The 22,856-nt window shown below is 64.4% G+C and overlaps 2 protein-coding genes across 2 annotated transcripts; one reads left to right on the forward strand and one right to left on the reverse strand.

Moving 5' to 3' along the window:
* The first annotated feature begins 577 nt into the window (after positions 1–577).
* TMEM106C (transmembrane protein 106C) lies at positions 578–5,301 on the forward strand. Its single transcript, XM_080570872.1, has 8 exons — positions 578–725; positions 1,574–1,789; positions 1,906–1,969; positions 2,509–2,668; positions 2,764–2,904; positions 3,154–3,203; positions 3,487–3,540; positions 3,950–5,301. Exons 2-8 carry the CDS (start codon positions 1,585–1,587, stop codon positions 4,107–4,109), a joined length of 834 nt encoding a protein of 277 aa, XP_080426998.1. The 5' UTR covers positions 578–725; positions 1,574–1,584; the 3' UTR covers positions 4,110–5,301.
* A 1,900-nt stretch (positions 5,302–7,201) lies between these two features.
* COL2A1 (collagen type II alpha 1 chain) lies at positions 7,202–22,188 on the reverse strand (the record flags this gene model as incomplete). The annotated part of the gene is given in 54 exon segments (XM_080570576.1): positions 7,202–7,881; positions 7,997–8,239; positions 8,560–8,747; positions 8,889–9,177; positions 9,260–9,367; positions 9,539–9,592; positions 9,757–9,864; positions 9,977–10,030; positions 10,576–10,683; positions 10,782–10,835; positions 11,055–11,162; positions 11,505–11,612; positions 11,711–11,872; positions 12,143–12,196; positions 12,285–12,338; positions 12,466–12,573; positions 12,659–12,712; positions 12,811–12,864; positions 12,965–13,018; positions 13,101–13,154; positions 13,234–13,341; positions 13,440–13,538; positions 13,825–13,869; positions 13,979–14,032; positions 14,123–14,176; positions 14,449–14,502; positions 14,637–14,690; positions 14,787–14,885; positions 14,966–15,019; positions 16,068–16,166; positions 16,272–16,325; positions 16,412–16,519; positions 16,994–17,047; positions 18,318–18,416; positions 19,053–19,097; positions 19,240–19,338; positions 19,484–19,537; positions 19,664–19,708; positions 19,824–19,859; positions 19,861–19,878; positions 20,006–20,017; positions 20,019–20,051; positions 20,142–20,195; positions 20,307–20,342; positions 20,345–20,362; positions 20,465–20,518; positions 20,646–20,699; positions 20,819–20,872; positions 20,976–21,020; positions 21,335–21,412; positions 21,509–21,616; positions 21,752–21,805; positions 21,939–21,973; positions 22,185–22,188. Coding segments are annotated over 54 exon segments (4,134 nt in total). The 3' UTR covers positions 7,202–7,734.
* Positions 22,189–22,856: the final 668 nt, after the last annotated feature.

Consider the following 22,856-nt stretch of genomic DNA (forward strand, 5'->3'; position numbering starts at 1 on the left):
CCATACTGGTGCAGGGAACCTCCATAGTGGGATAGGTGCCCCAGTACTGATGCAGGCAGGCTCCATACTGGGACGTGTGCCCCTATACTGGCTGGGGAGGGCTCCATACTGGGATGGGTGCCCCCATACTGGTGCAGGAGGGCTCCAGACTGGGATCAGCGACCCCACGGTGGACACCCCCCCCCCGCCGCCGCGCATGCGCGCTCTCTCCCGGCGCCCAGCCCCTTGTGCGCGCATGCGCGGGCAGAGAGCGGCGAGCGCGGGCAGTGCGCATGCGCACGAGGACCCGCCCTTACCTCGTCCAGACCCCGCCCACCAGCGGTCCCCCACCCGGGAGGTTTACGCGCATGCGCAGTGCCGGACACGCCCCTCAGCCCCACCACAGGGTGGGGCCGTGGGCCCCGCCCCTCGGCCGCCCGGCGCATGCGCACTGATGGGGAGCCGCGCCCAGGCGGGGCTCCTCTTGTCGTCACGACGGGGCGGGGCCTACAGGCCCCGCCCACTGCCTCGCGGGCGGGGCGGGGCCGCAACGCCCCGCCCGGCACGCGCGGTGGGCGTGGCCTCGGCGAGGGGGCGGGGTCTGCGGGCAGCCACCTCCTTTCCGCACTGTGCGCCTGCGCCGGCGGCGGAGGGGGGCGGGGCGAGGCTTAGGCTCCGCCTCCCTCCTCCGCCCGCGTCGTCGTCATAGCGACGGCGGCTGCGCGGCCTGCGGGGAGGCTGCGGCGGTGCGGGGGGGCCGTGAGGGGCTTGGGGGGGCTCCCTGAGGGGCTTGGGGGGGCTCCCTGAGGGGGGAGGGTCTCGTTTTTTTGGGGGGGAGGAGCATGAGGGGGTCTCTTTTTGGGGGATGGGGTTTGAGGGGGGGTCTCTGTTGGGGGAGGGGATGAGGGGGTCTCTTTTTGGGGAGGGGGGGGTGTGAGGGTCTCTTGGGGAGTGTAAGGGGGTCTCTTTTGGGGGGGTCAGGGGGGTCTTTTTTTGGGGAGGGGGTGTGAGGGGGTCTCTTTTTAGGGGTGGGGGGCAAGGGGGTCTCTTTTTTGGGTATGAGGTTTGAGGGGGTCTCTTTTTGGGGAGGGGGTGAGAGGGGGTCTCTGTTTTTGGGGGAGGGCAAGGGGGTCTCTGGGGGGGAGTGTGAGGGGGGTCTCTTTTGGGGGTGGGGGTTGAGGGGGGTCTCTTTTTTTGGGGGGGTGAGGGGGTCTCTTTTTGGGGGTTGGGGGGTGAGGGGGGGTCTCTTTTTTTGGGGGGTGAGCGGGGGAGTGGTCTCTTTTTTTGGGGGGGGGGAGTGGGGGAGCTGAGCCTTTGAGGTGTTCCTGAGCCGGGTGCCTCCTTTGGCAGGGTGCTGGGGGAGCTCTCCCTGAGGGGAAAGGTCTCTGGGGTGGGGGCTGGACCCCTGGGGGAGCTTTTCTGATTTGGAGGGGGGTCTCTGTGTGTTGGGGGGTTCCCTGAGGGGTGCCGGGGGAGGGGGTCCCTGCTGGGGGGGCTGCCTGCGGGCTGGCTTCTTCCCCTTGTGCGTGTATTTCAGGGCCAGGTCTCCCGGCCTGCCAGAAAACGTCCCTAACGGCCCGCGTCCCCGTTGCAGGCACAGCAGCGATGGGGGCTGCGCTCTCCCTCTCCGCCGGCAGCGCTGCCCCCCGGCAGCAGAGGAAGGCTGGCGGCGATGACGACAACGACGACGACGACTTGCTCGACAGCCGGGACCGCAAGGAAGACATCGCCAAGTTCCCCTACGTGGAATTCACGGGGCAGGACAGCATCACCTGCCCCACCTGCCAGGGCACTGGCTGCATTCCCACAGGTGACCGCTCCCCTCGCGCCTAAAACCAAAAAAAACCAACAAAACAAGCGGGCAGAAATGTTCCTTATTTAAGAAGCGATCTCCGCCTTGGTTATCGCGTTCCTTTCTCTTTCCAGAACAGGTAAACGAGTTGGTGGCTCTCATACCCTACAGCGACCAGCGGCTCCGCCCGCAGAGAACGTAAGTGTGTAGTAAGAGTGACTACACCTCCGGGAGGAGCAGACAGGGCTTCTTTTTGTCATGTAGTACCAGAGCTAAACACTTTACACAGTCTCCGGCCTTTCCTTCACCTACTGGCTTGTTTTCACCGAAGCATGCTAACAAATACAACTTTTAGCTTTTAAATATTTCCTGTTAAATCCTGCTGTAGGGGTGAGCATGGAAACAATCATCCTACTCACGCCCGCCGTCCCTGTGCTCTTTACTGAGGGTTTTAGAAAGAAACCGCCTTACCGACAGCAAAAACACATGCTGTGAAAGCACCACGGGGGCAAGAATGCTTCTTGAAGCAGTTTGCTTTTTGGTAATGAGTAGCTAAAGGGTGATCGGTTTTGAGCAATTTCAGATATCGAAAATGTTAGGGCAGCGCTTCTGGGCCCCTTTCAGGGAAGAACAAATAGGTGGTTTTTTTGCTGGCTAGGCTGGGTTTCAGCTGCGCGGCGTCTCACGGTTGCAGATGTTCGGGCAAAAGCTGTGACCCCCTTTCCTGCCTCTTCCAGGAAGCTCTACGTCCTGCTGTCGGTGCTGCTCTGCCTCCTGATATCAGGGCTGGTCGTTTTCTTCCTGTTCCCCCACTCCGTCCTGGTGGATGACGGTGGCATCAAAGTGGTTCGAGTCTGGTTTGACAAGAAGAACTCTGTTGTCATTCTTGCCATCACGGTACAGTTTTTCTGCCCCTCTGTTCCCGAGGGAACGAACCCCGTGCCGAGCCGACCAGAAGGTCGCTGCTACCCGTCTCCCCTTTCTCCGTCCAGGCCACCTTGCGGATCAGGAACTCCAACTTCTACTCGGTGACGGTGACCAGCCTGACCAGCCAGGTGCAGTACATGAACACCGTGGTGGGGAGCCAGCAGATCACCAGCGTCTCCAGCATCCAGCCCCTGAGCGACAAACTGGTATTTGTCTTTCTGTACGCTTGTAATACGTATTACAAGCATCACTAAATCGTGTGAAACCTGTGCGGTATTACGAGTTACCTGGAATATGGTCGGGCTATACCTTAAAGCTTTGCTTAGCAAATACTCTCATGGCTACAGTAGGCTGGGCTCTGTGCACGCCAGCTGAAATGTAATGAAATGGAAAATCCACCCCTTTCAGGCTCTTTAAGTGTGCAAGCTGCATGTGGACGTGTTTTTCTTTTACAGGTGAATTTCACGGTGAAGGCGGAGATGGGAGGACCTTTCTCTTACGTGTAGTGAGCATCCACCGTTCTTTGTGTATGGCTGGGGAGTGGGAAGGTTTCGGCTGCTTTAATTAGCATTTGCTCGGGAAACTACCAGCTTTCTGCTAACTCTCTGAAAAGCAACTGCTTGCTAGAAATTACTTGAAAGGCCGCCCTGTCAGGATGTTGTGACGGGGTTTTGGACGCTGTCTTGAATTGAGTTAGCACCGAGGGGAAAACAACATCAGAAGATACCGAGAAGCAGGTTGCTTAGCCTATCTATGCTGACCCATTTCTTTGGTTTGGTCTCTTCCAGTTTCTTTTGCACGTTTCCCAAGGTGAAGGTGCATAACATAGTCATCTTCATGAGGTAGGCTGCTTTCTGCTCTGCTCCTGACTCAAAAAGGGAATTGCTGCCACAGCAGATCAGGGTGCACGAGGAAAATCCTGCTTGGCAAGCACCCCAGCCTGGTTCCCTGTGTCAGCTTTAATCCAGACCAGTTGACACAGTCGGGTAAAATGTGAGGCAGGGAGGAGAGGACACCGGATTGCTCTAAACTCAGTTCCCACCTGATGGGTGGCGTGGGGCCGCACTCGCCAGCTCCCTGCAGTGAGCAATCCTGGGCGCGCTCGCTGAGTGAAAATCTGAGAGGATCCGCAGCTTTTGAGGGTGGGAAGAGGAGTTATGTGACGAACGCAGGCTGCTGATTGCTTTAATTTAATAGAGGGGGTCTCTGCCACTGGTCCTGTCCCCGCTAAGCCGCTCTCCCCTCCCTCAGGACATCGGTGAAGCTCTCGTACATCGGGCACGTGACGCAGAGCGCTTTGGAAACCTACCACTACGTCGACTGCAGCACCAACTCCACGGCTGCCCCGGATCCGCTGCCTCTGCCAGCCCCCTCGACGCAAGGCGCTGCCGAAGCCCAGAGCAAGCCCTGAGCTCGCTGCCGCTGTTCCCTGTGAGCGCGGAGGGGTTCCCCCTGTGAAATCCGTAGCTGTAGAAAGGACTGGACACTTTCAAACGGAAGCAGAAGGGATTGTGACTGACTTTGGGGGATACCTGAAAGCTCTGGGTCCCTCTTGCACTCTTTGGCACGCAGCTGGGCTGCACTGCTGGCCTGTCCCCCAAATCCACTGCGGGTGTTGCTCATGTGCAGGCAGACGGGTCCCTTCCAGAGTAAGGGGCCTGCCGGGCCTGCCTTCCTCCCCAGTTCCAAAGAACTGGGTTTTGGGTAGGGAAACTGGACTCTCAAGCTCTGTGCTTTGTGGTCCAAGGATCTGGAGTTGAGTTTTGCAGCTGTTCTGAAGCTTAGCGCTGTTCCTAGTCCTCCCAGAGCAAACTGATGAGTTCTGAGCAATTAATTTACTCCGGTTTTGCTCAGCGGCAGTGTGTCACTGGCATGTTTCAAAGCAGAACTTGATTTAAAAAAAAAAAAAAGGGATGAAGCTTTGCCAGGAAAGCACAGGCAAGGCGTTCAGGCTTTCACCTGTGTAACTTGCACTAGGAGGAGGAAAAGGAGCTGAAAGCAGCAGGGCACGCTTTCTGCCTTGCACAGATTTTGCTTTCTGGCAGCTGAGGCCGCCTGCAGCGACCCGACACCAAACGCCGCGGCCCTATTGAAGGCGGCTGCTCGGTGTGCACGGGGCCTTCGGCAGCTGGGGGGGGTCTCTGGTGTTTTGAAGCTGGGGAATGCACAGCTCAGTGCTGCTTTGTACTCGTGCCTGCTGCAGATTTAAACTGATTTGGTGGAAGGTGGGGGGGGGAGTTTCTTGTTTCAAAGGCTCACCTCGCAGGAGCCAGGCAGTCCCGAAGGACGGTAAAGCAAATAAATCCGACGTGAAAGCTCAGCCCGCCGCAGTTCTTCTGCAGGCTTCTCGCCCCGTTTGCAGCTTGGAGGGTTTCATTCTGCTTCTGCCCTTTGTAGTTCTTCTGGAACCCCATCACTGCAGCCCCCCGCGTTTCCTCTCTGCACGCACCTACGCCTTTCTCCAGCCCTCTGTCGGAAGCGAGCGCGTGGAAGCAAGGCGCAGGCAAAAGCTGTAAGGGAAGGGGGGGGCTCTGGTATTTCTCAATGAAGGACGCTTTGTTTTGGGAGAGTGTGAAATAAAAATACCCTCTTGTTTTCTAAGAGGTGGCGTTTTTGCCTCCAGACTTTCTAGAACTGAATTATTGAAGCGGGGTTGTGCTGTGCCGCGTGGTGTCACCTCGCTGGACGTGAGGAAATGCTGTGACCTGTGGCGATCCAACTTTCTCCTAGAGAGCGCTCCGTGCGGTGACGGGCATCGTGCCGTCTCTTGCCCAAAAGCACCTTGTCTCTCGCTGATGATTTTGGGAAACGAGGGCCGAGAAACTCGAGAGGTGAAGCCGTGGTGCCCTCGGGGTGCCTCCGTTCCCACATGGGACAGCAGGGACAGGATTCACAGCCCCGTGCTGTGACTGTCACGCTGCCCCTTCCCCGGTCACGAGCCTCTCACACGACTCGGGTAAAACCCCCGTTCACTTCTCATAATTATGATGAGCTGAGTTTTCTTTGAGGAAGAGGAGGAAATGGCCTGCTCTGCCCTTCATCCAGCTTGCTTCCTGCCGCTCGGCAGCCTTGCAGCGCCTGGTCTGGGCTGACTTGGTGTCCTCGCGGGTGGCAGAGCCCTCTGCTCCCCTCTTCGTGCTGCAGATAACCAAGGCTCCTTAAAATCAGAGCTGCTTTTAGCTGGGAGGTTTTGGGGGGCTCTCTGGGTGCCTGCAGGAACCCAAATCCTGCTGCTTGGCTGAGCAGGAAAAGCGCTGGCGCGACCGAGAGCCAGAGCACTGATAATTGGGGGTGCCCTCCGGGTCATGTGGCAAAGCACTTGGCCTTTTAAAGGGCATTTATTTTGAAAATCCTTCTTAATCCTCCAATCCTTTTTAATGAATTTCTTCTGCCAAATTTTTTTTTTAAAGATCCCAGCCCTGGGAAGCTGCCTTCGGTGCTTTAGCAGGAGTGGGCGGCTGCTGCGGTGCCAGCTGTGAGCGTTTAAAAGTGAGGTGAGGGCCCCGAAGTAGCATTTTTAAAGGGGTTTTTCATCCTTTAAAGTCATAATTTCTCTTAATGAGGCTGTGGTACCCGTGCTGTCGACTGAGGAGAAAGGCTGGGGTTTTAACAAAAGTACTGTCATGAAACCTGCAGCCCCTGAGCCAGCAGCTGCCCGGTGCGTCCTGCTCATAAAGCTCGAGCACGTTTGCAACTCTTGGGGGGTCAGTGGGCTAATTTTCTTTAAGATAGTTAAAAAAAGAAAAATAAATCTGGGGCTTTTCCTCTAATTAGCGAGCTGCTTAAGAGCAGCATTTACATGCGTAGCTTTTTACGAAGCCCTAAAGGCAGAGCTGTTTTTACAAGTCAGGGTGCGCGCCCTGTGGCTGTGAACGCCTCCACCATCAGCAGTGCAAAAATCTCCCCTTAAATTGTGTTTCTGCGTGTCCTAAAGGGGACGAATTCCTTGGGGACGAGGGGAAGGGGTGTCAGGGGGCTGAGGAATTAGTCCCTGCACCTGGTTTTTGACAGAAATGGCGGAATTATTCATCTCCCAGGACTCCATCCACCCACAAACCTCTCCCTGCTCAGCCCCTGGCTCTGGCTGTGCTGACCTGCGCCGGACATGGCCTCAACCTCCCCTTCCCCACTGGTTTTACTGGTTTCCTCCAACTGGTGTCCCTAAAACCCGGCCCTGGAAGGGAGAGCGCTTGCCTCAATGCTCCCCAGCGCTGTTTTGGGGTGCAGGGGGACGAGCAAACCCCAAAAACCGGGCTGCTGTGTTCGTGCCTGGTGCTTTCAAGATTCGTCACTTGAAATATTTTTTCCCCTCCTTTTTTTTGAAGGTTTTGTGTTGTTATTTTATTTTTTTTTTCCCTTTATATGAGGTATTCTCAACCCAGAGAGTCTGAGATTTGACCTTAAACCCTTAACAGCTGCAAAAGGGGGAGAGGGGAGGGAAGGGCAGGGGTTAGACCGCAGCAAACACCGTGGGCGAGAGAAAAAAACAACGCGCACAGCCACTTGACTTTCCACCAAAAGTTTTTTTTTTTTTTTATATCAACTTGATGTTAAAAAATACAGACTTGTTTTACAAGAATAGCACCATTTTTGTTGTATTATACATTAGCACTCCTGCTGGTGATACACAGGGGGAGGGAAGGGGCGGGGGGGGGGGGGATTCGTGATACCTGCATTTGCCAGATCCCTTTGGCGGGGAGGGGCCGTCGTACATGCCAGTTAGATTCCCACCTCCACCCGACCTAAAAAATAGGCCTTCCAGGAAGGCAATAAATAAATAAGCCCGTGGTTTTATGTCGCAGTCTGCCCCGTGACGGCGCTGGAGGAAGGCGGTGGTCCCAAGCGCGAGGACCGAGGGTCGTGCCAGCCATTCAGTGCAGAAGTCGTTGGAGTGATTGGGAAGGACGGGTCCGTGGGGTGGGATTGGTTTTCTTTTACGGTATTGGGCTGGATTTCTTTTTTTTAAAAAACAAAAACAAACAAAAAAAACAAACCAAAACAACCAACGAACAAACACACAAATAAAACAATCCTTTTTACAAGAAGCAGACGGGGCCGATATCCACGCCAAACTCCTGCTCGGCGCCACCAATGTCCATAGGTGCAATATCTACAATGGGCAGGCGCGAGGTCTTCTGCGACCGGTACTCGATGACTGTCTTGCCCCATTTGCCAGTGTGTTTCTGGGGAGAGAACGAGGGGCAGGGATGCCGTCAGGTGCTCCGGGGCCATCCGAACCACCGGGCAGCCTCAGGGGCCGACCACAACCCCCCCCCGGCTCCGTCCCCGCCGCCTTACCGTGCAGCCGTCCTCCAGGACGCTGTAGGTGAACCTGCTGTTGCCCTCGGCTCTGATCTCCACGTCGTTGGAGCCCTGGATGAGGAGGGCTTTCTTCAGGTTGCCCGTCTCCTCGTCCATGTAGGCGATGCTGTTCTTGCAGTGGTAGGTGACGTTCTGGGAGCCCTCGGTGGACAGCAGGCGGAGGAAGGTCAGCTGGATGCTGGCGGTGTTGGGAGACAGGCTCTCATCGCCGTAGCTGAACTGTGGGGAAGAGGCAAGAGAGGTTAAAGCCCGCGGGCATCACCACGGCAGGTTATTTCCAGCCACCCTTGAGAGGGGACCGTCGAGTTTTATGTTCCCAGATGGCTGCAAAATCTTTGCCAAAAAAGAAAAAAAAACACAACAAAACGTTGACTTGCAGAGCTAAACCGACCCGCCTCCACGCATTCAAGCCTGTCCTAAACCAGCTTCTCCGTCCCCTAACAGCCCTAATCCATCTGCTTCCCATCACATCCACCGAGACAACCCCAAGGAAGGCGTCCCACGTGGAATTAACCCCCCTGAAACAGACGCCCACTTACGTGGAAGCCGCCGTTGATGGTCTCCGCGAACCAGACGTGCTTCTTGTCTTTGGTCTTGCTGGTCCACCAGTTCTTCCTGGGGATGCTGCTGGGGGTCGGGTAGACGCAGGTCTCGCCCGTCTCCATGTTGCAGAAAACCTTGATGGCGTCCAGGGTGCAGCCCTGGTTCGGGTCGATCCAGTAGTCTCCTGCAGCAGGGGGGGCACAAACGGCTCGCTAAGGGGGCTCGGGGGGGTCGGAGCGAGGAGCCCCGGGGCTGCTCTCGGGTGCCAGAGGCTGGGGAGGAAGGCAGGGAGAGGGGAGGCCGCGGCGGCGGCGGCGGCTCTTACCGCTCTTCCAGTCGGGGTGGCAGAGCTTGATGTCGCGGCAGGTCCTGGCCGGGTTCTTCTTGGAGCCCTCGGGGCTGCGGATGCTCTCGATCTGGTTGTTGAGGGACTTGAGGGTGGCGTCCACCTCGACGTCGTGCTGCCGCAGGCCACCGGCGGCCTCGTCCGCCCGCATGTAGCGGATGGGGTCGGGGCCCTTCTCCGTCTGACCCAGGCCGGCGAAAGCTGACATGTCGATACCGGTGCCTGGAGGGCCGGGGGGGCCGGGGGGCCCTGGGTTTCCAGGAGGACCCTACGGGAGCAAGAAGATGCGATCCTGACGGGCTGCTCCGCCAGCCGGACCCCGTGCCCTGCCTCCCGGTGCCGGATCTCACCGCAGGACCAGGTTCGCCGCTCCGTCCGCGGGGGCCGGGGGGGCCGATGGGGCCGGGCATGCCGTTGGAGCCGTCTTTGCCGGAGGGGCCGACGGGGCCGGGGGGACCCTAGGAGAGAGCCCCAAATTCGGGGGGGTCAGGTCGGTGCAGGACCTCAGGGCAGGGGAGGTGGTGGGGAGCCGTTAGCTCCCGGTGGGGGCTCGTGGCTGGAGGCGCCCGGGGGGGGCATTGGGAGCTCCTTGGCCTCTCGCCACCCCAAGTGCCACCGTCAGGACTTACTCTGGGACCGGAGGGACCAGCAGGACCAGCAGCGCCTTGGTCTCCAGAAGGACCCTGCGGAGGAAGCGAGGGTGGGCGTTCGCACCCCCAGGGCCAAGCAGGCTCAGCCCCAGCAAAGCCTTCGCGCGGGCTCGGGGGTCCCTCGGTGGCCTCAGAGACCCCCGAAGGAGCCGCATCCTGCAGCGGGGCTCAGCGCTGAGATCCCAAAAACAACTTACGGGGGGTCCGGGCAGACCCTGCAGTCCGGTGAAGCCGCGGTGGCCCTTCAGCCCTCTCTCTCCAGCCTCTCCAGTCTCACCCTTGTCACCGCGAGGCCCTTGGGGACCCTGGGAGCGGGGAAGGGGCCGCGTCAGGCTCGGGATGGCAGACCCCTGCCCAAGGCACCCAGGACCCCGCGTGTCACACGTGGGACGTGCCAGTGGGCTCAGCACCACTCACCGGCATGCCTCGAGCGCCAGCAGGACCGGAGGGACCCATGGGCCCTTGTGCACCCTGCGGGGAGAAAAGAGGGAGTCAAAAGGAGCCGGGACGGGGGTCGTGCCAAGAGGGGCCAGCACCCCGAAACACCCACAGCCTCGGGGCCGGGAGGACGGGGTTTGGGGGGGGGACATCTGAACCAGCCCCACGTGCCACGCTGCTGTTCCCAGCCCTGCTGGAATCCGTGACAGTGAAAATCAGCAGCTGTCTTAGTGGGGCTTAACGACAACTTTAAATACGCTCAGCCGGAGCATCGGAGCACGTAAGGAGCCCCGCAAACAAACGCCCTGGCAGATTTTGCCTGCTTACGGCTCCCCAGGCGTGCTCTGAGGGGGCTCTGGGCACCGATGGCTCCTCGGGAAGATGCTCCGAGACTCAAACAGCTCTCGAGGCACCGCTGAATTAGCAGCAGCCGCTAACAGCGCCGCCTGGCTCTCCCAATTACACCGCGCAGCTAATTGCTCCCAGGGAACCGCTGTCATTTGCTTGCCTAATCTGCGCTCGGGGTGGCTGCCGGCTCCCGTACCGAGACCTTAAACCCAACGAGCCCTGGCACTCACCGTCTCGCCTCTGTCTCCTTGTTTGCCGGTGGGACCAACGGGGCCGGGAGCGCCGGGGGCACCGGGAGCGCCGGGGGCACCCACGGGGCCGGTCTCGCCGCGATCGCCCTGCGTGCAGACAGCGGGGTGGTCAGACCCGTGCGAAGCTTTGCGGCTTTTTGGTGCCCGGAGAGCGGGCACCAGGGGGGAGCCCGCAGCAAACTCACCTTCACGCCGGCTGCGCCGTCTCTGCCTGGGGGTCCGTCAGCACCGGGGTTGCCCTGGGAGGAGAAGAGGAGGAATTACCACCCTGGGATGGCGCAGGATGTGTGCAAAGTCGCCTTTCGAGGCAAAAATGCTGGTGGAAAGGTGCTGGAGAGCTCCAGGAGCTGTGTTACGCCCGGGGCTCATGGTGATGCCCGGTGCAGCCGGCGTCACGGCGTGGCTGGAGGCACCGATCCGCTTCCCCGGGGTTTTTCCCCAGGGAGGGGTTCGCCTACCTCGCGCCCAGGCTCGCCAGCAGGTCCTGTCAGGCCGGGGGGACCCACGGGGCCGGGGGGGCCTCGGTCGCCCGCAGAGCCGGGTGCTCCTTGCTTCCCAGGTTCGCCCTAAACGAGGGGAAAAAAGCGCGTGAACGGGAGAGGTTCGCCCACCGACCGCTTTATTTTGAGGCTCCCAGACCCCTCTGCATCCACCAAGCTCCGAGTATTTCCCCGTCCCGGCTGCAGGGCTTGCACCAGCGGCTCCTGGTGGGGAGAAGCCGGCTCTGCACAACCCCACACGGCACCCGGACACGGCTGTCCCCAGGGTGCTCGGGCAGCACCAAGGCGCTGGTGGCCCCGAGACGTGCTCCGGGGTGCTGCAGCCCCCCGCGTTTCAGCCCCCGATGAGGAGTCACAGCACCCAAATTTGCGGTGCTGAGCTCGGGACCGCGGCGGGGACCGACTCACCGATGGCCCTGGCAGCCCGGGGAAGCCTCTCTCGCCACGCTGTCCGGGAAGACCGACGATGCCGCGCTGTCCTGCCAAGCCTTGGGGACCGGGGGGGCCGTCGGGACCCTGCGGGGAGGCAGAGGTGGGGGGGATCAGACCCGGTGGGACAGCGCTGTGCAGCCGGGTGAGCACGGAGAGAGGTGTCCCCCCCCCAAAAACCTCACCGCAGGGCCATCCTCTCCGGGTTCGCCTTTCTCGCCAGGGGGGCCAGCAGGGCCTTGGAGCCCGGGGTCGCCGGCACGGCCCGGGGGACCGGCATCGCCACGAGCACCCTTGGGACCGTCTTTGCCAGCAGAGCCAGGAGGGCCGGGGGGGCCTGGGTTACCCTGCGGGGGAAAAACAAGGTTGGTGCAAACAGAGGAGGCTTTTCCACCTTCATCACCCACATCCCGATGCTGCTTGGGGTCTGGCTCTGCTCCCGGGCCTGAAAACCCTTAGAAAAGTCCTTTTTTTATGGGCTGATGAACGGCCAAGAGCAGCCTGGGGACCCGGAGACCCAGCTGCCCACGCGGGGATGCGCCGTCCCCTCCGCCTGGCACGGAGCAGGCGGCACCCAAACCCTGCGTGGGGGCGATCCCGGACACCCCCCGACTCACATTAGGGCCGGGTGGTCCCACGCGGCCGGCGGCTCCGGGGAATCCTGTGGCTCCCTGGGGAAGGAGAGGAGAAACGTGGCTGAGCCGTGACGTCCCGCGGCTGCCCCTTCCCCAGCCCGCAGCCCACCCCCCCGATACTCACGGGGGGACCCTGAGCGCCGCGGGCTCCTTTGGGACCAGTTACACCAGTGGGACCCTGGGAAGGAGAGAAAAGCGGGTCGGAAACGCGCCTGGGGGCTGCGATGCCTGCAGCGGGGCTCTATCGAGGCCATGCCCCAAATTTCGTGGCGTGGGGTCTGACCCCGTTTGGGGGCTGTACCCACCTGGGGGCCGGGTGCGCCCGAGGGACCTTGGGGACCGGGAGCGCCGGCGTCACCCTTCTGCCCGGGCTCTCCTTGCTCGCCTTTGGCACCGGGTTGTCCGTCGGCGCCCTGCGTCCGGGGGAAAGCGGCCGCTGTGAGCGGGGAGAGGATGCTGGATGGGTGCCGGGGGGGGGGACAGGGCTAAAATACTCACCGGGGGGCCGGCAAATCCAGCAGGACCGGGGGCACCGGGCTCGCCACGCTCGCCCTATTTGGGACAGATGCCGGGGTTAATGGTGGGGACAGAGGGAGCGCGGCCAGCGGCATCACCGCCGGCGCCCCGGGGGCTGCGGGTGTCGCACTTACGGGGGCACCGCGGGCACCGGCAGCGCCAGATGGACCGGGGGGGCCGGATTCACCCTGGAAAAGAGAGGATGGAGAGGTGGGGGCGTTGGTGGCATCTCCGTGGGGAGCACTGTGGAGCGTCTCGGTGCAGCCGTGGGGCTGCCCGGGCTCTCACCTTCTCGCCGTTGGGGCCAGCGGGGCCGGGGGGACCGATGGGACCCGTCAGACCCTACAGGAGAGAGAGAAATGAGGACGTGGCCCCCGCCAGCATCCTTGGCCGGCCGCTCCCGCCGTGTCCCCATCCCGCTTACGCGTGCGCCGTCCTTTCCTGGAGCTCCCTCGGGACCCTTCTCGCCGACATCTCCCTGCGGGGCGAGACAGAGGTGCCATGAGCCGAGCTGAGACCCGACACCCCTGGGGACACCCACGGGACGTGTCACCTACCCGGTCACCCTTGGGGCCGGCGATGCCAGCTGCTCCTCTCTCGCCGGGCATTCCCTGCAGCCCTGGGGGACCCTGGGCGCCGTTGGGGCCGGCCGGGCCGGTTGCACCCTACAGCGGAGCAGAGGTGGGGGTCATCGGGGTGCTCACGGCGTCACGGACCCGCGGTGGCACCGAGCCAGCTCCCAGCGGGTCCCCTCGTCACCCACCTTGGGTCCGTCGGTGCCTGGCGTGCCGGGGAGCCCGCGGGGACCTTGCAGCCCTTGTGCGCCGGGGGAGCCACGCTCACCGGGGAAGCCGCGTTCGCCCTGGCGTGGGTGGGGGGGGGGACAGCGTTAGAAAGAGGCCACGAGGCCACGGTGAGGGTCGCGGCGCCCTTGGCAAGGACGTCAGGAGGGCAGAGCATCCGTCCTGGAGGGGACTGGGGTGTACTGGGAGGACTGGGGATGAGCTGCGGTGGAGGCTGAGCCAGCGGGACTGGAGGAGCCTTGGGTGGGGGAGGACGGACTCTGCCCGTTCCCCACCGAGCCCCCCCAGAACCCCCCCATGGGACAGGGAGAGGCGTCCTGTCCCCAATCCAGGAGCAATACTTACTCTGGGACCGACGAGACCGGGGGCACCGGCTTCTCCAGGAACGCCCTGCGGGGATGGGGGAAGAGCCGGGGGTCAGCACTGGGGGGGTCAGGGGGCGCTGAGCCCCCGTGTGCAGCCGGGGGGCGATGGGGAGGAGGGAGGGAGGGGGCCTCACCTGGTCTCCGGGTTTGCCGCTCTCTCCGGGGGGACCTGGTGGCCCGGGCAGCCCCTGGGGGGGCAAGCAGCGGTTTTAGGAGGGGTGCCCACGAGCATCACCCCGACCCCAGCACCCTGACCCCCCCCGTGTGCCCCCACTCACCTGGAAGCCGGAGGGACCGGGGGCTCCTTGCTCTCCTCTCTCGCCAGCGGGACCCTAGGGAAGGACGGCGGTGACGGCCCCGAAACCCCCCCGGGATTCCAGCAGGGGGGGCTTCGCAGCCCTTCGCCCACTCCAAAATTTTGGGGAAAACCGAAATCATGGCGAGGCGTGGGGCAAAATCCCCGCACCCCGACCCCAGGAGTCTCGCCCACCCCAGATCCCCAGCACGCGGGGGGTGCCCAGATCCGGGGAGGGGGGGGCTACGACCCCCAGCCCCATGTGTCAGCCGGGTTTTGTCCCCAAATGAAGACGCTGGTGACACTCACGGCAGGTCCGGGGGGGCCGGCAGCTCCTGTCTCACCGTCCTTGCCAGGAAGACCCTGCGGAGGAGAACCCCCCCAGCTCAGCTCCGTCCCGTGCCTCAGTTTCCCCCCCCAGGGGCAGAAGCTGTTTCAGATGAAGAAGCCCCCAGGTGAGGTTCTGGGGGGGGGGCAGCACAGCAGAACCAACTCACCCGCAGCCCCGGGGCACCGGGCAGTCCTTTCTCGCCGGCTTTTCCAGGCTCGCCCTAAAGGGAGGAGAGGGGCGGCGGTGACGGGCGTGCACCCAGCCCTGGCCTTCGTGGCCCCTTTTTTTTGGGGGCAGAAAAATGCCCCAAACTTACATTAGCGCCTTTGGGACCGGGGAAACCCATCACGCCGGGCTGCCCGCGAGCACCCTGCGGGCCGGGGGGGCCGGGGCGGCCGTCCTCGCCGGGAGCGCCCTGCGGGGAGGGGGACGTCAGTGTGGGGTCACGGCATCCCCCCCCTCCCCGAGACCCCCGCCCCGTGGAGCATCACTTACGGTCGGGCCGACTTTGCCTTGAGGTCCAGCATCGCCTGGGCGGCCGGTGAGACCCTGCGGACCCCCCAGAGAGAATCTTTGGTGACCCCAAATGCTTCTTAGCTAAGCCCCGAGTGTCTTAAGTAGCCCCAAAGAGCGTCGTGGCAAACCCCAGAGTCCAGGAGCCTCTTTGCTAAGCCCAAAGAGCATCTTAACTAATCCCAAACGCACCCTACCTCACCCCAAAGAGCACCTTAATTAGCACCAAAGAGCACCTTAACCCCAAATGCACCTTAACTAGCCCCGAGGTGCATCTTAACCAGCCCCAAACAGCATCTAAACCAGCCCCAAAGAGCATTTTAACCAACCCCAAAGAGCATCTTAACCAACCCCGCAGCATCTTTACTAACCCCACAGCATCTTTACTAACCCCAAACACATCTCAGCTAATGCCAAAGGGCATCCCAACAGGAACTGAACCAACCCCACCGAGCACCTTAATGCCAAAAAGCACCTTGGATAACCCCAAATGCTCCTGTGAACCAACCCCAAATGCACTCTAACCAACCCCAAATGCCCCTTAATCAGCCCAAATGGACTTTGACCAACCCAAAATGCACTTCAACAAACCCAAATGCACTTTAGCTAACCTAAATGCCCCTTACCCAACCTAAATGCCCCTTAACCAGCCCAAATGCCCTTTCACCAGCCCAAATGCCCCTTAACCAACCCCAAATGCCCCTTAACCAACCCCAAATGCCCTGTAACCAACCCAAATGCCCCTTAACCAACCCCAAATGCCCCTTAACCAACCCCAAATGCCCTGTAACCAACCCAAATGCCCCTTAACCAACCCCAAATGCCCCTTAACCAACCCCAAATGCCCCTTAACCAACCCCAAATGCCCCTTAACCAACCCAAATTCCCTTTAACCAACCCCAAAGCTCCTGAACCCTCCCCCAGGAGCCTCCTTGCCGACCCCAGCAGCCCCCACCACCGTCCCCTCGTGGCTCTGCCCCATCCGAGTCCCCCCCAGACACCACGAGCAGCCCCTGCCCATGCCCCCCCCCAGCTGCCCCCACCCCACGGGGGGGTGCAGGATGCGGCCCCCCCCAGCTCTTACCCTTGCTCCAGGCAGCCCAGGCTCTCCGGGACGCCCGGGGTCACCGGTGGCACCCTTGGGACCAGCGAGGCCAGCGGGGCCGCGTTCACCCGGAGCACCCTGTGTGGGGCGGGAGGGGTGGGGGGGACACAGGCGTGAGGTTTGGGGGTGCAGGGGGTGGTCTCCACCCCCAGGACCCCCCCCCCCATAACCCCGATGTCCCACCTTGGGTCCAGCCAGCCCGTCTTGCCCGGGGAAGCCGCGATTGCCAGGAGCACCCTGTGGAGGAAGAAGAGGAGCGAAATTGAGATGAGGGTTTTTTGGGGGTGTGGGGGGCGGCACCTCGCCGAGGGGGGGTCACGCACCCTCTCTCCGGGGGGGCCCACGGGGCCGGCAGCACCAGGTTCCCCACGGGCTCCTCTCTTGCCTTCCTCACCGGCCGGCCCGGGGGCACCTTGGGGTCCTGCGGGGCCCTGAGGAAGAGGAGGAAAACGGGTCAAAAAGCAGCAATCCAGGACGGGAAGGGGAGGGGGGGGGGGGGAACAGCCCGTAGACACCGACCACCCCCCCCCCCCCCCAAACACCCGACCCCGGGGGTCCGGGCGGGAGCCCCTCGCCGTGCCGCGTGTCACGATGGCGCCGGGGCTCAGCGGCCCCGCGGCGGGGATCCGGCCCCGCGCATTGAGGCTGGTTAATGAAGCGACGGGGGAATGTCCCCGGCCCCCGGGGACGAGGGGGGGGCCGCGGCGCGGCGTAACACAGCGCCTATTGTTCCCCCCCCCCCCCCACGGGAGGGGGGACGCTGCCCCTCGAGGGGCCTCGTTAGGGGAAGAGGCTCGTTAGCCGAGCCGCGGAGGACCCGCGGCCGGGTGGCACGCCGCAGCGGGGTCCCCGGCGTGGCGGGGGCTGGATGTGTGTCCCCCCCCCGTCCCCCCCCCCCGACTCACCGTCTCGCCCTTCGGTCCTTGCTCGCCTTTGAAGCCCGCGATGCCGGGTTCTCCCTGGGGAGCGAGAGGGCGGTGGGCGACGGGGGTCTCGGTGTCCCCGCGGCCGTCCCCGTCCCCGGCTTCGTTCCCATCGGAGTTCCTGTCCCCGTCCTTGTCCTCGTCCCTCTCTCCATCCCCTTTTCCATCCCCTCTCCTGCCCCCATCCCTGTCCCTGTCCCCACCTGGATCCCTGTCCCTGAGTCCCCATCCCTGTCCCTGTCCCCCTCTGAGTCCCTGTCCCCACCCCATCCCTGTCCCTGTCCCCACCTGCATCCCCATCTTCATCCCTGTCCCCACCCCATCCCTGACCCCATTCCCATCCCAATCTGCACTCCCGTCCCCATCCCTGTCCCCACCTTCACTGGCATCCTTGTCCCCATCCCCTTTCCTGTCCCCTTCCCTGTCCCTGGCCCCATCTTCATCCCCATCTGCGTCTTTGTCCCCACCCCATCTGCCCCCCCCCCCATCCCCACCTGCATCCCCGTCTCCATCCCTTTTCCTGTGCCCACCCTCATCTGTGTCCCCTGTCCCCATGCCCTGAGTCCTGTCCCCATCCCCATCTCTGTCCCCAGCCCACGCCTGTTCCCTTCTTAATCCCCATCTCCATCCCTGTCCCCATCCCTGTCCCCCACCCCATCCCTGTCCCCCACCCCATCTCCATCCCTGTCCCCATCCCCTTTCCTGTCCCCCGTTCCTCATTGCTGACCCCAACCTCAACCCCTCGTCCTCATCCCTGTGCCTGTCCCCATTGTCATCCCTGTCCCTATTGTCATCCCTGTCCCCATCCCTTTCCTCCTCCCCATGCTCATCCTCTTACCTTGTCCCTATAACCACCCCCATCCCCATCCCATCCTCATCCCAACCCCATCCCCATCCCATTTCCATCCCATTCCTGCCCCTTCCCCATTTCCATCCCGGTTTCCATCCCCATCCCATCCCAACCCCATCCCAACCCTGTCCCCATCCCATTTCCATCCCATTCCTGCCCCTTCCCCATTTCCATCCCATCCCAACCCCATCCCCACCCCGTCCCCAGCCCCGTCCCCAGCCCCATCCCCGTCCCCAGCCCCGTCCCACCCCTCTGGGGACCACAAACAGGTCCCAAGAGGGTGACCCAAGGGTGCCTGGGGGGGGGGGTCGGGGAGCACCCACAAGCGGGTCCAGACTGGGGGCAGACCCTATGGCAGAGGGGGAGGGGCCTGGGGCAGAGTGAGCAGGGGCATCTGGCAGCGGGCAGGGCCACGGCCACGCTCCCTCTCGGGGGGGGCTCCGGGGGGGCTCTTACCGTCTGTCCCTTGGGTCCCAGCGGGCCGGTGGCACCTTGGGGTCCGGGGGGGCCGCGGGGGCCGGGGAAGCCTGGAGCGCCCGCGATGCCCGGGGCACCCTGCGGGCAGCCGGCGGTCGTTGGGGGGGGGGGGGCACGGCACGGTCCCGTGCGCCCCCGCCCCCGTGTCCTGCGTCCCCTGCATCCGCCAGCGCAGCCCCCAGCATCTCGTGTCCCCCCCCCGTGCTCCCCAGGACCCCACGACACCCATCCCACATCCCCCAGTATCCCGATGCCCCCCAGCATCCCGCATCCCCCAGCACCCCCATGCCCCCCAGCACCCCCATGCCCCCCAGTGTCCCAATGCCCCCCAGCGTCCCCATGCCCCCCAGTGTCCCCATGCCCCCCAGTGTCCCCATGCCCCCCAGCACCCCCATGCCCCCCAGCGTCCCCATGCCCCCCAGTGTCCCAATGCCCCCCAGCGTCCCCATGCCCCCCAGTGTCCCCATGTCCCCCAGCGTCCCCATGTCCCCCAGCACCCCAATGCCCCCCAGCACCCCCATGTCCCCCAGCACCCCACATGCATCTCCACACCCCCCATAATCCCCCCCCCCAGCATCCCCACATCCCCCAGCGTCCCCACATCCCCCAGCACCCCCAGCATCCTCCCACATCCCCCAGTCCCCCCCGTCCCGGTGACCCCACCGTCCCCACGTGTCCCCCCACACCGTCCCCCCCGTCCCCGTCCCCACTCACCGCCGAGCCCTTGGCGCCGGGGATGCCGTCGGTGCCTGGGTTACCCTGCAACAAGGGAGCAGTGAGCGCCTCATGCCCGTGCCTCAGTTTCCCCCAGGCCGGGGGGGGGGGGGGCGCGTGGGGGACAAGCCACCAAAGTGGGGGCCACGTCCCCCCGGGGGGTGACGCCGAGAGCGATGGCACTTACGGGGGCGCCGGCGGGGCCGGGGGAGCCGGGGGTGCCGGATTCGCCGCGGGGACCTTGGGCACCCTCGGGACCTCGTGCGCCGGTGGGGCCTGCTTCACCCTGCAGGGAGAGAAGACGGCGGGGGGGGGGACGGGGGGGGGGGATGGGGGTGAGATGGGGGTGAGACGGGGGGGATTTGGGGCGGCCGTGCCTCAGTTTCCCCCTCCCCTTCCCTCCCCGCACCCCCCCTCTGCTCACCCCTTACCTTTGAGCCGGGGGCGCCGGGGAAGCCGGGGGCTCCGGCTGGGCCAACGGGTCCCTGGGGGAGAGAAAAGCGTGGGGGGGGCTGCCCCTAGCTGGGGGGGGGCTCCCGGGGGACCCCGCTATCTGCCCCAGGGCGATGTGGGGTCCGGCGGGGGGGGGTCAAAGCAGCCCTGTACTTACGGGGGGGTCCGGCGGGGCCGGGGAGACCGTCGTTGCCGCGAGCACCCTGGGGGGAGACGGCAGCGGGGGTCACGGGGGGGGGGCTCGGGGCACCCCGCCCCCCCTGCAGCCCCCTGCCGCCGGGGGTTGGGGGGGGGGGCACCGGGGGGCCTCGCACTCACCGCAGCGCCGGAGGGGCCGGGACGTCCTCGCTCTCCCTGGCAGCCCGCGGGGACCCTGAGGAGGGGGGGGGGGACACACGGCGTCGGGTCGGGTTTGGTGTGGGGGGGGGGGGCACACACAACCCCCCCCCTCCACCTCCCCCCGTGCCTCAGTTTCCCCATTTCCCAGCCCGAACACTCACCATGGGGCCGGGGGGAGCCGTTCTCGCCGGGGGAGCCGGATTCACCCTGGGGGGGGGGGGAGAAAATGAGCCTCGGGGGGGGGCAATGGGGGGGGCGCACACCCCGAGGCCGTGGGGGTGGTCGCCCCGCGCTCACCTTGGCTCCGGGAGCTCCTGCCTCGCCTTTGGCACCGTCCAAGCCGGGGTAGCCCTGGGGGGAGCACAAGGGGGGGGCAAAGAAGGTTGAGGGGGGGTCACCCAAAGGGACACAAACAGTGGGGGGCACCCGGGTGTGCCGTTGTGGGGGGGGGGGGGCACTCACCCGGTGGCCTTTCACTCCGGGGAGACCGGGGGGTCCCCGGGGAAGCCGCGAGCACCCTGTGGGGGGGAGGAGGGTTGGGGGCAAATTAGAGGGGGGGGGGGCATAAAAAAAGGTGGGGGGGGGGGCGCTGAGCCCGGATCCATCCCGTGCTGCCTTACCTGGGGGCCGGGGGGGGCCACGTTCGCCGATTTGCCGGGTTTGCCTGTCTCGCCCTGCAGGGAAATGGGATTTTAATTAAAAAAGAAGCTTGGCTCTGCACGGTGGGGGGGGGGACGGGGGGGGGGCCACCGGTGCACCGAGCTGCCCGTGCTCAGCACCGCCGGCGGGGGGGGGACTCACGTCGTCACCGGGTTTCCCAGGCGGTCCCGGAGGTCCCCGGGGACCCATCGGACCCTACAAGGGACAGAGAGGCAGGGGGGTGAGCGGGGGGGGGGGGCGGGGAGGGGGGGGGGCTGGCACGTCCCCAAGGCGGGGGACAAGGGGGTGCGGGGGGGGGGGGGGGGGACACTCACAGCAGCGCCGGGTTCGCCAGGCTCGCCGGGGTTGCCTTGAAATCCTTGGGGACCCTGGGAGGGGGGGGGGCAGAGGGTGGCATCGGGGGGGGGGCGGTGGAGCAGCCACCCAGAGCCCCCCCTCCCCAGCCCTGGGGGGGGGTGCGGGGGTACTTACGGGAGCGCCGGTGGGGCCGGGGGGGCCGCGAGGTCCCATGGGTCCCTGTGGGGAGAAGCACAAGCGTCGGTGTCACGGGGGGGGGGGGGGGGGCAATGTGGCCGTCACCACCATCACCCCCTCCTGCCAAAGCAGGCGGCGCCCCCCCCCCCAAAAAAATTGGGGGCGGTCCCCCCCGGTGATGCTGCGGGGTGCCGCAATGGGGTCTGCAGGGGTGAGACCCCCGGGGCTGTGCGGGGGAGGTGTTTTTTGAGGGGGCCCCCTGTTTTTTGGGGGCACCCCGTTTTTTATTTTTTTTTATCGGGGGGGGGGCTGGTTGTTTTTTTTTTTTTGGGGGGGGGGGGGCGGGGGGTCCTTACCATGGGGCCCTGCATGACGCCCATCTGCGCGCCGCCAGCCTTCTCGTCGAAGCCGCCCGCCATCTGAGCCGCGAAGTTCTGCAAACGGGAGGGGAGGGGGGGGGGCTGAACAACGCCGCCTGCCCCCAAAAACGGCCCCTTTCACCCCAAAATCCCCAGCCCCGACATACTCACCCCACCGAGGCCGGGGGGGGCCGGGAGGTCCGGGGGGGGGCCGGGGGGGGCCGGGGTTGCCGGGGGGTTCCGGGTTCTCCCATCCCTGCCGCGGGGGCCGGGAGCACCCTGGGGGGGGGGACGGACACAAGAAGCCCCTTGGCACCCCCAAAATGCGCACGGGGCTTCTCTGCAGCACCCATGGGTGCAGGTGGGGGGGGGATTCCCCCCCCCCCCCCCCAGGTTTTGGGGGTGCGCTCTCACCTTCTCCCCTTTCTCGCCGCGGTCCCCTCGCTGTCCCTGCTCGCCTGCGGGGCCCTGCGGAGGTGGGGGGGGGGGGTCAGCTCGCCCCCGCGCCCCCACCCCAATGTGTGCCCCCCCCCCTCCCCGCATTCCCGCCCCCCCCCTCCACAAATATTCCAGCAATGCGCCCGGAGAAACGCGTTCCCACCTGCGGTCCCGGAGGCCCTCGGGGTGTCCTACGACCTGCGGGGGGGGGGGGGGGGGAGAGACAAGGGTGGGGTGAGAGGGGTGCACGTGGGGACCCCAACCCCCCCCCCCCCCCAATGACAGAGTCCCCCCCCCATTTTGGGGGATTTCCCCCCAAAACGCCAGCACTTACATCTTTGATATCGCCGGGTTCACCTTTCTGTCCCTGCAGGGCAAAGAAGGGGGTGAGACGGGGGGGGTGGTGCACCCATTGAGCCCCCCCCCCCCCCCCCCCCCAAATTTCTGCCCCCCCCTCCCCACGCTGTCATGGACCCCCCCAGGAGGTGATGAAGCCCCCCCAGGGGGTGACAACCACCCCCAGGAGGTGACAAACCTGGAGCCCCACGTGGATGCCCTCCCTCCTCCCCCCCCCCCCCCCCCCCAACTCATTTTGGGTGAAAATCCCTGGAAATTAGGATTATGCTGGAAGTACCGGGGGGGGGGGGGGGGGGGGGGAACCCCAGCCTCACCTTGGGGCCAGGTTGTCCTGTTGGAAAGGCAAAAAACATAAAGAGAAATTAGAGGCGGGGAGGGTTTTTTTGGGGAGGGGGGGGTGAGTGAATCCATCCGCAGCTGGGGGGGGGGGGCGGTGATGCTGCGGGGGGGGCTGCGTGGCCAAACCGGGGGGCACCGGAATTGGGGGGGGGGGGGGGCTCCCCCGAAGCGGGGGCGGGCGAAGCACGCGGAAGCGGGGCCACGCGTTTTTGGGAAGTGGGGGGGGGCGCTCAACCCTTCACCACCCCCCTAAGGCTGGGGGGGGGGGCAGGAAAGGGTTAAAAAAAGGCAAACTTTGGGGTTCGGGGGTGCCGGGGGGGGGGCAGCGGGGCTTGGGGGGTGCTCAGGGATATGGGGCCATCGCCCTTCCGTGGTACCCAGGGTG

Source organism: Anser brachyrhynchus (genome assembly GCF_964034855.1).
Source record: "Anser brachyrhynchus genome assembly, chromosome: 29".
Classification (NCBI taxonomy): domain Eukaryota; kingdom Metazoa; phylum Chordata; class Aves; order Anseriformes; family Anatidae; genus Anser; species Anser brachyrhynchus.

Coding starts and splice junctions, on each gene's coding strand:
- TMEM106C (XM_080570872.1), top strand. CDS start 1,585: ATGGGGGCTGCGCTCTCCCTCTCCGCCGGCAGCGCTGCCCCCCGGCAG. Junction 1,790..1,905: donor CACTGGCTGCATTCCCACAG/GTGACCGCTCCC, acceptor TTCTCTTTCCAG/AACAGGTAAACGAGTTGGTG. Junction 2,669..2,763: donor TTGTCATTCTTGCCATCACG/GTACAGTTTTTC, acceptor TTCTCCGTCCAG/GCCACCTTGCGGATCAGGAA.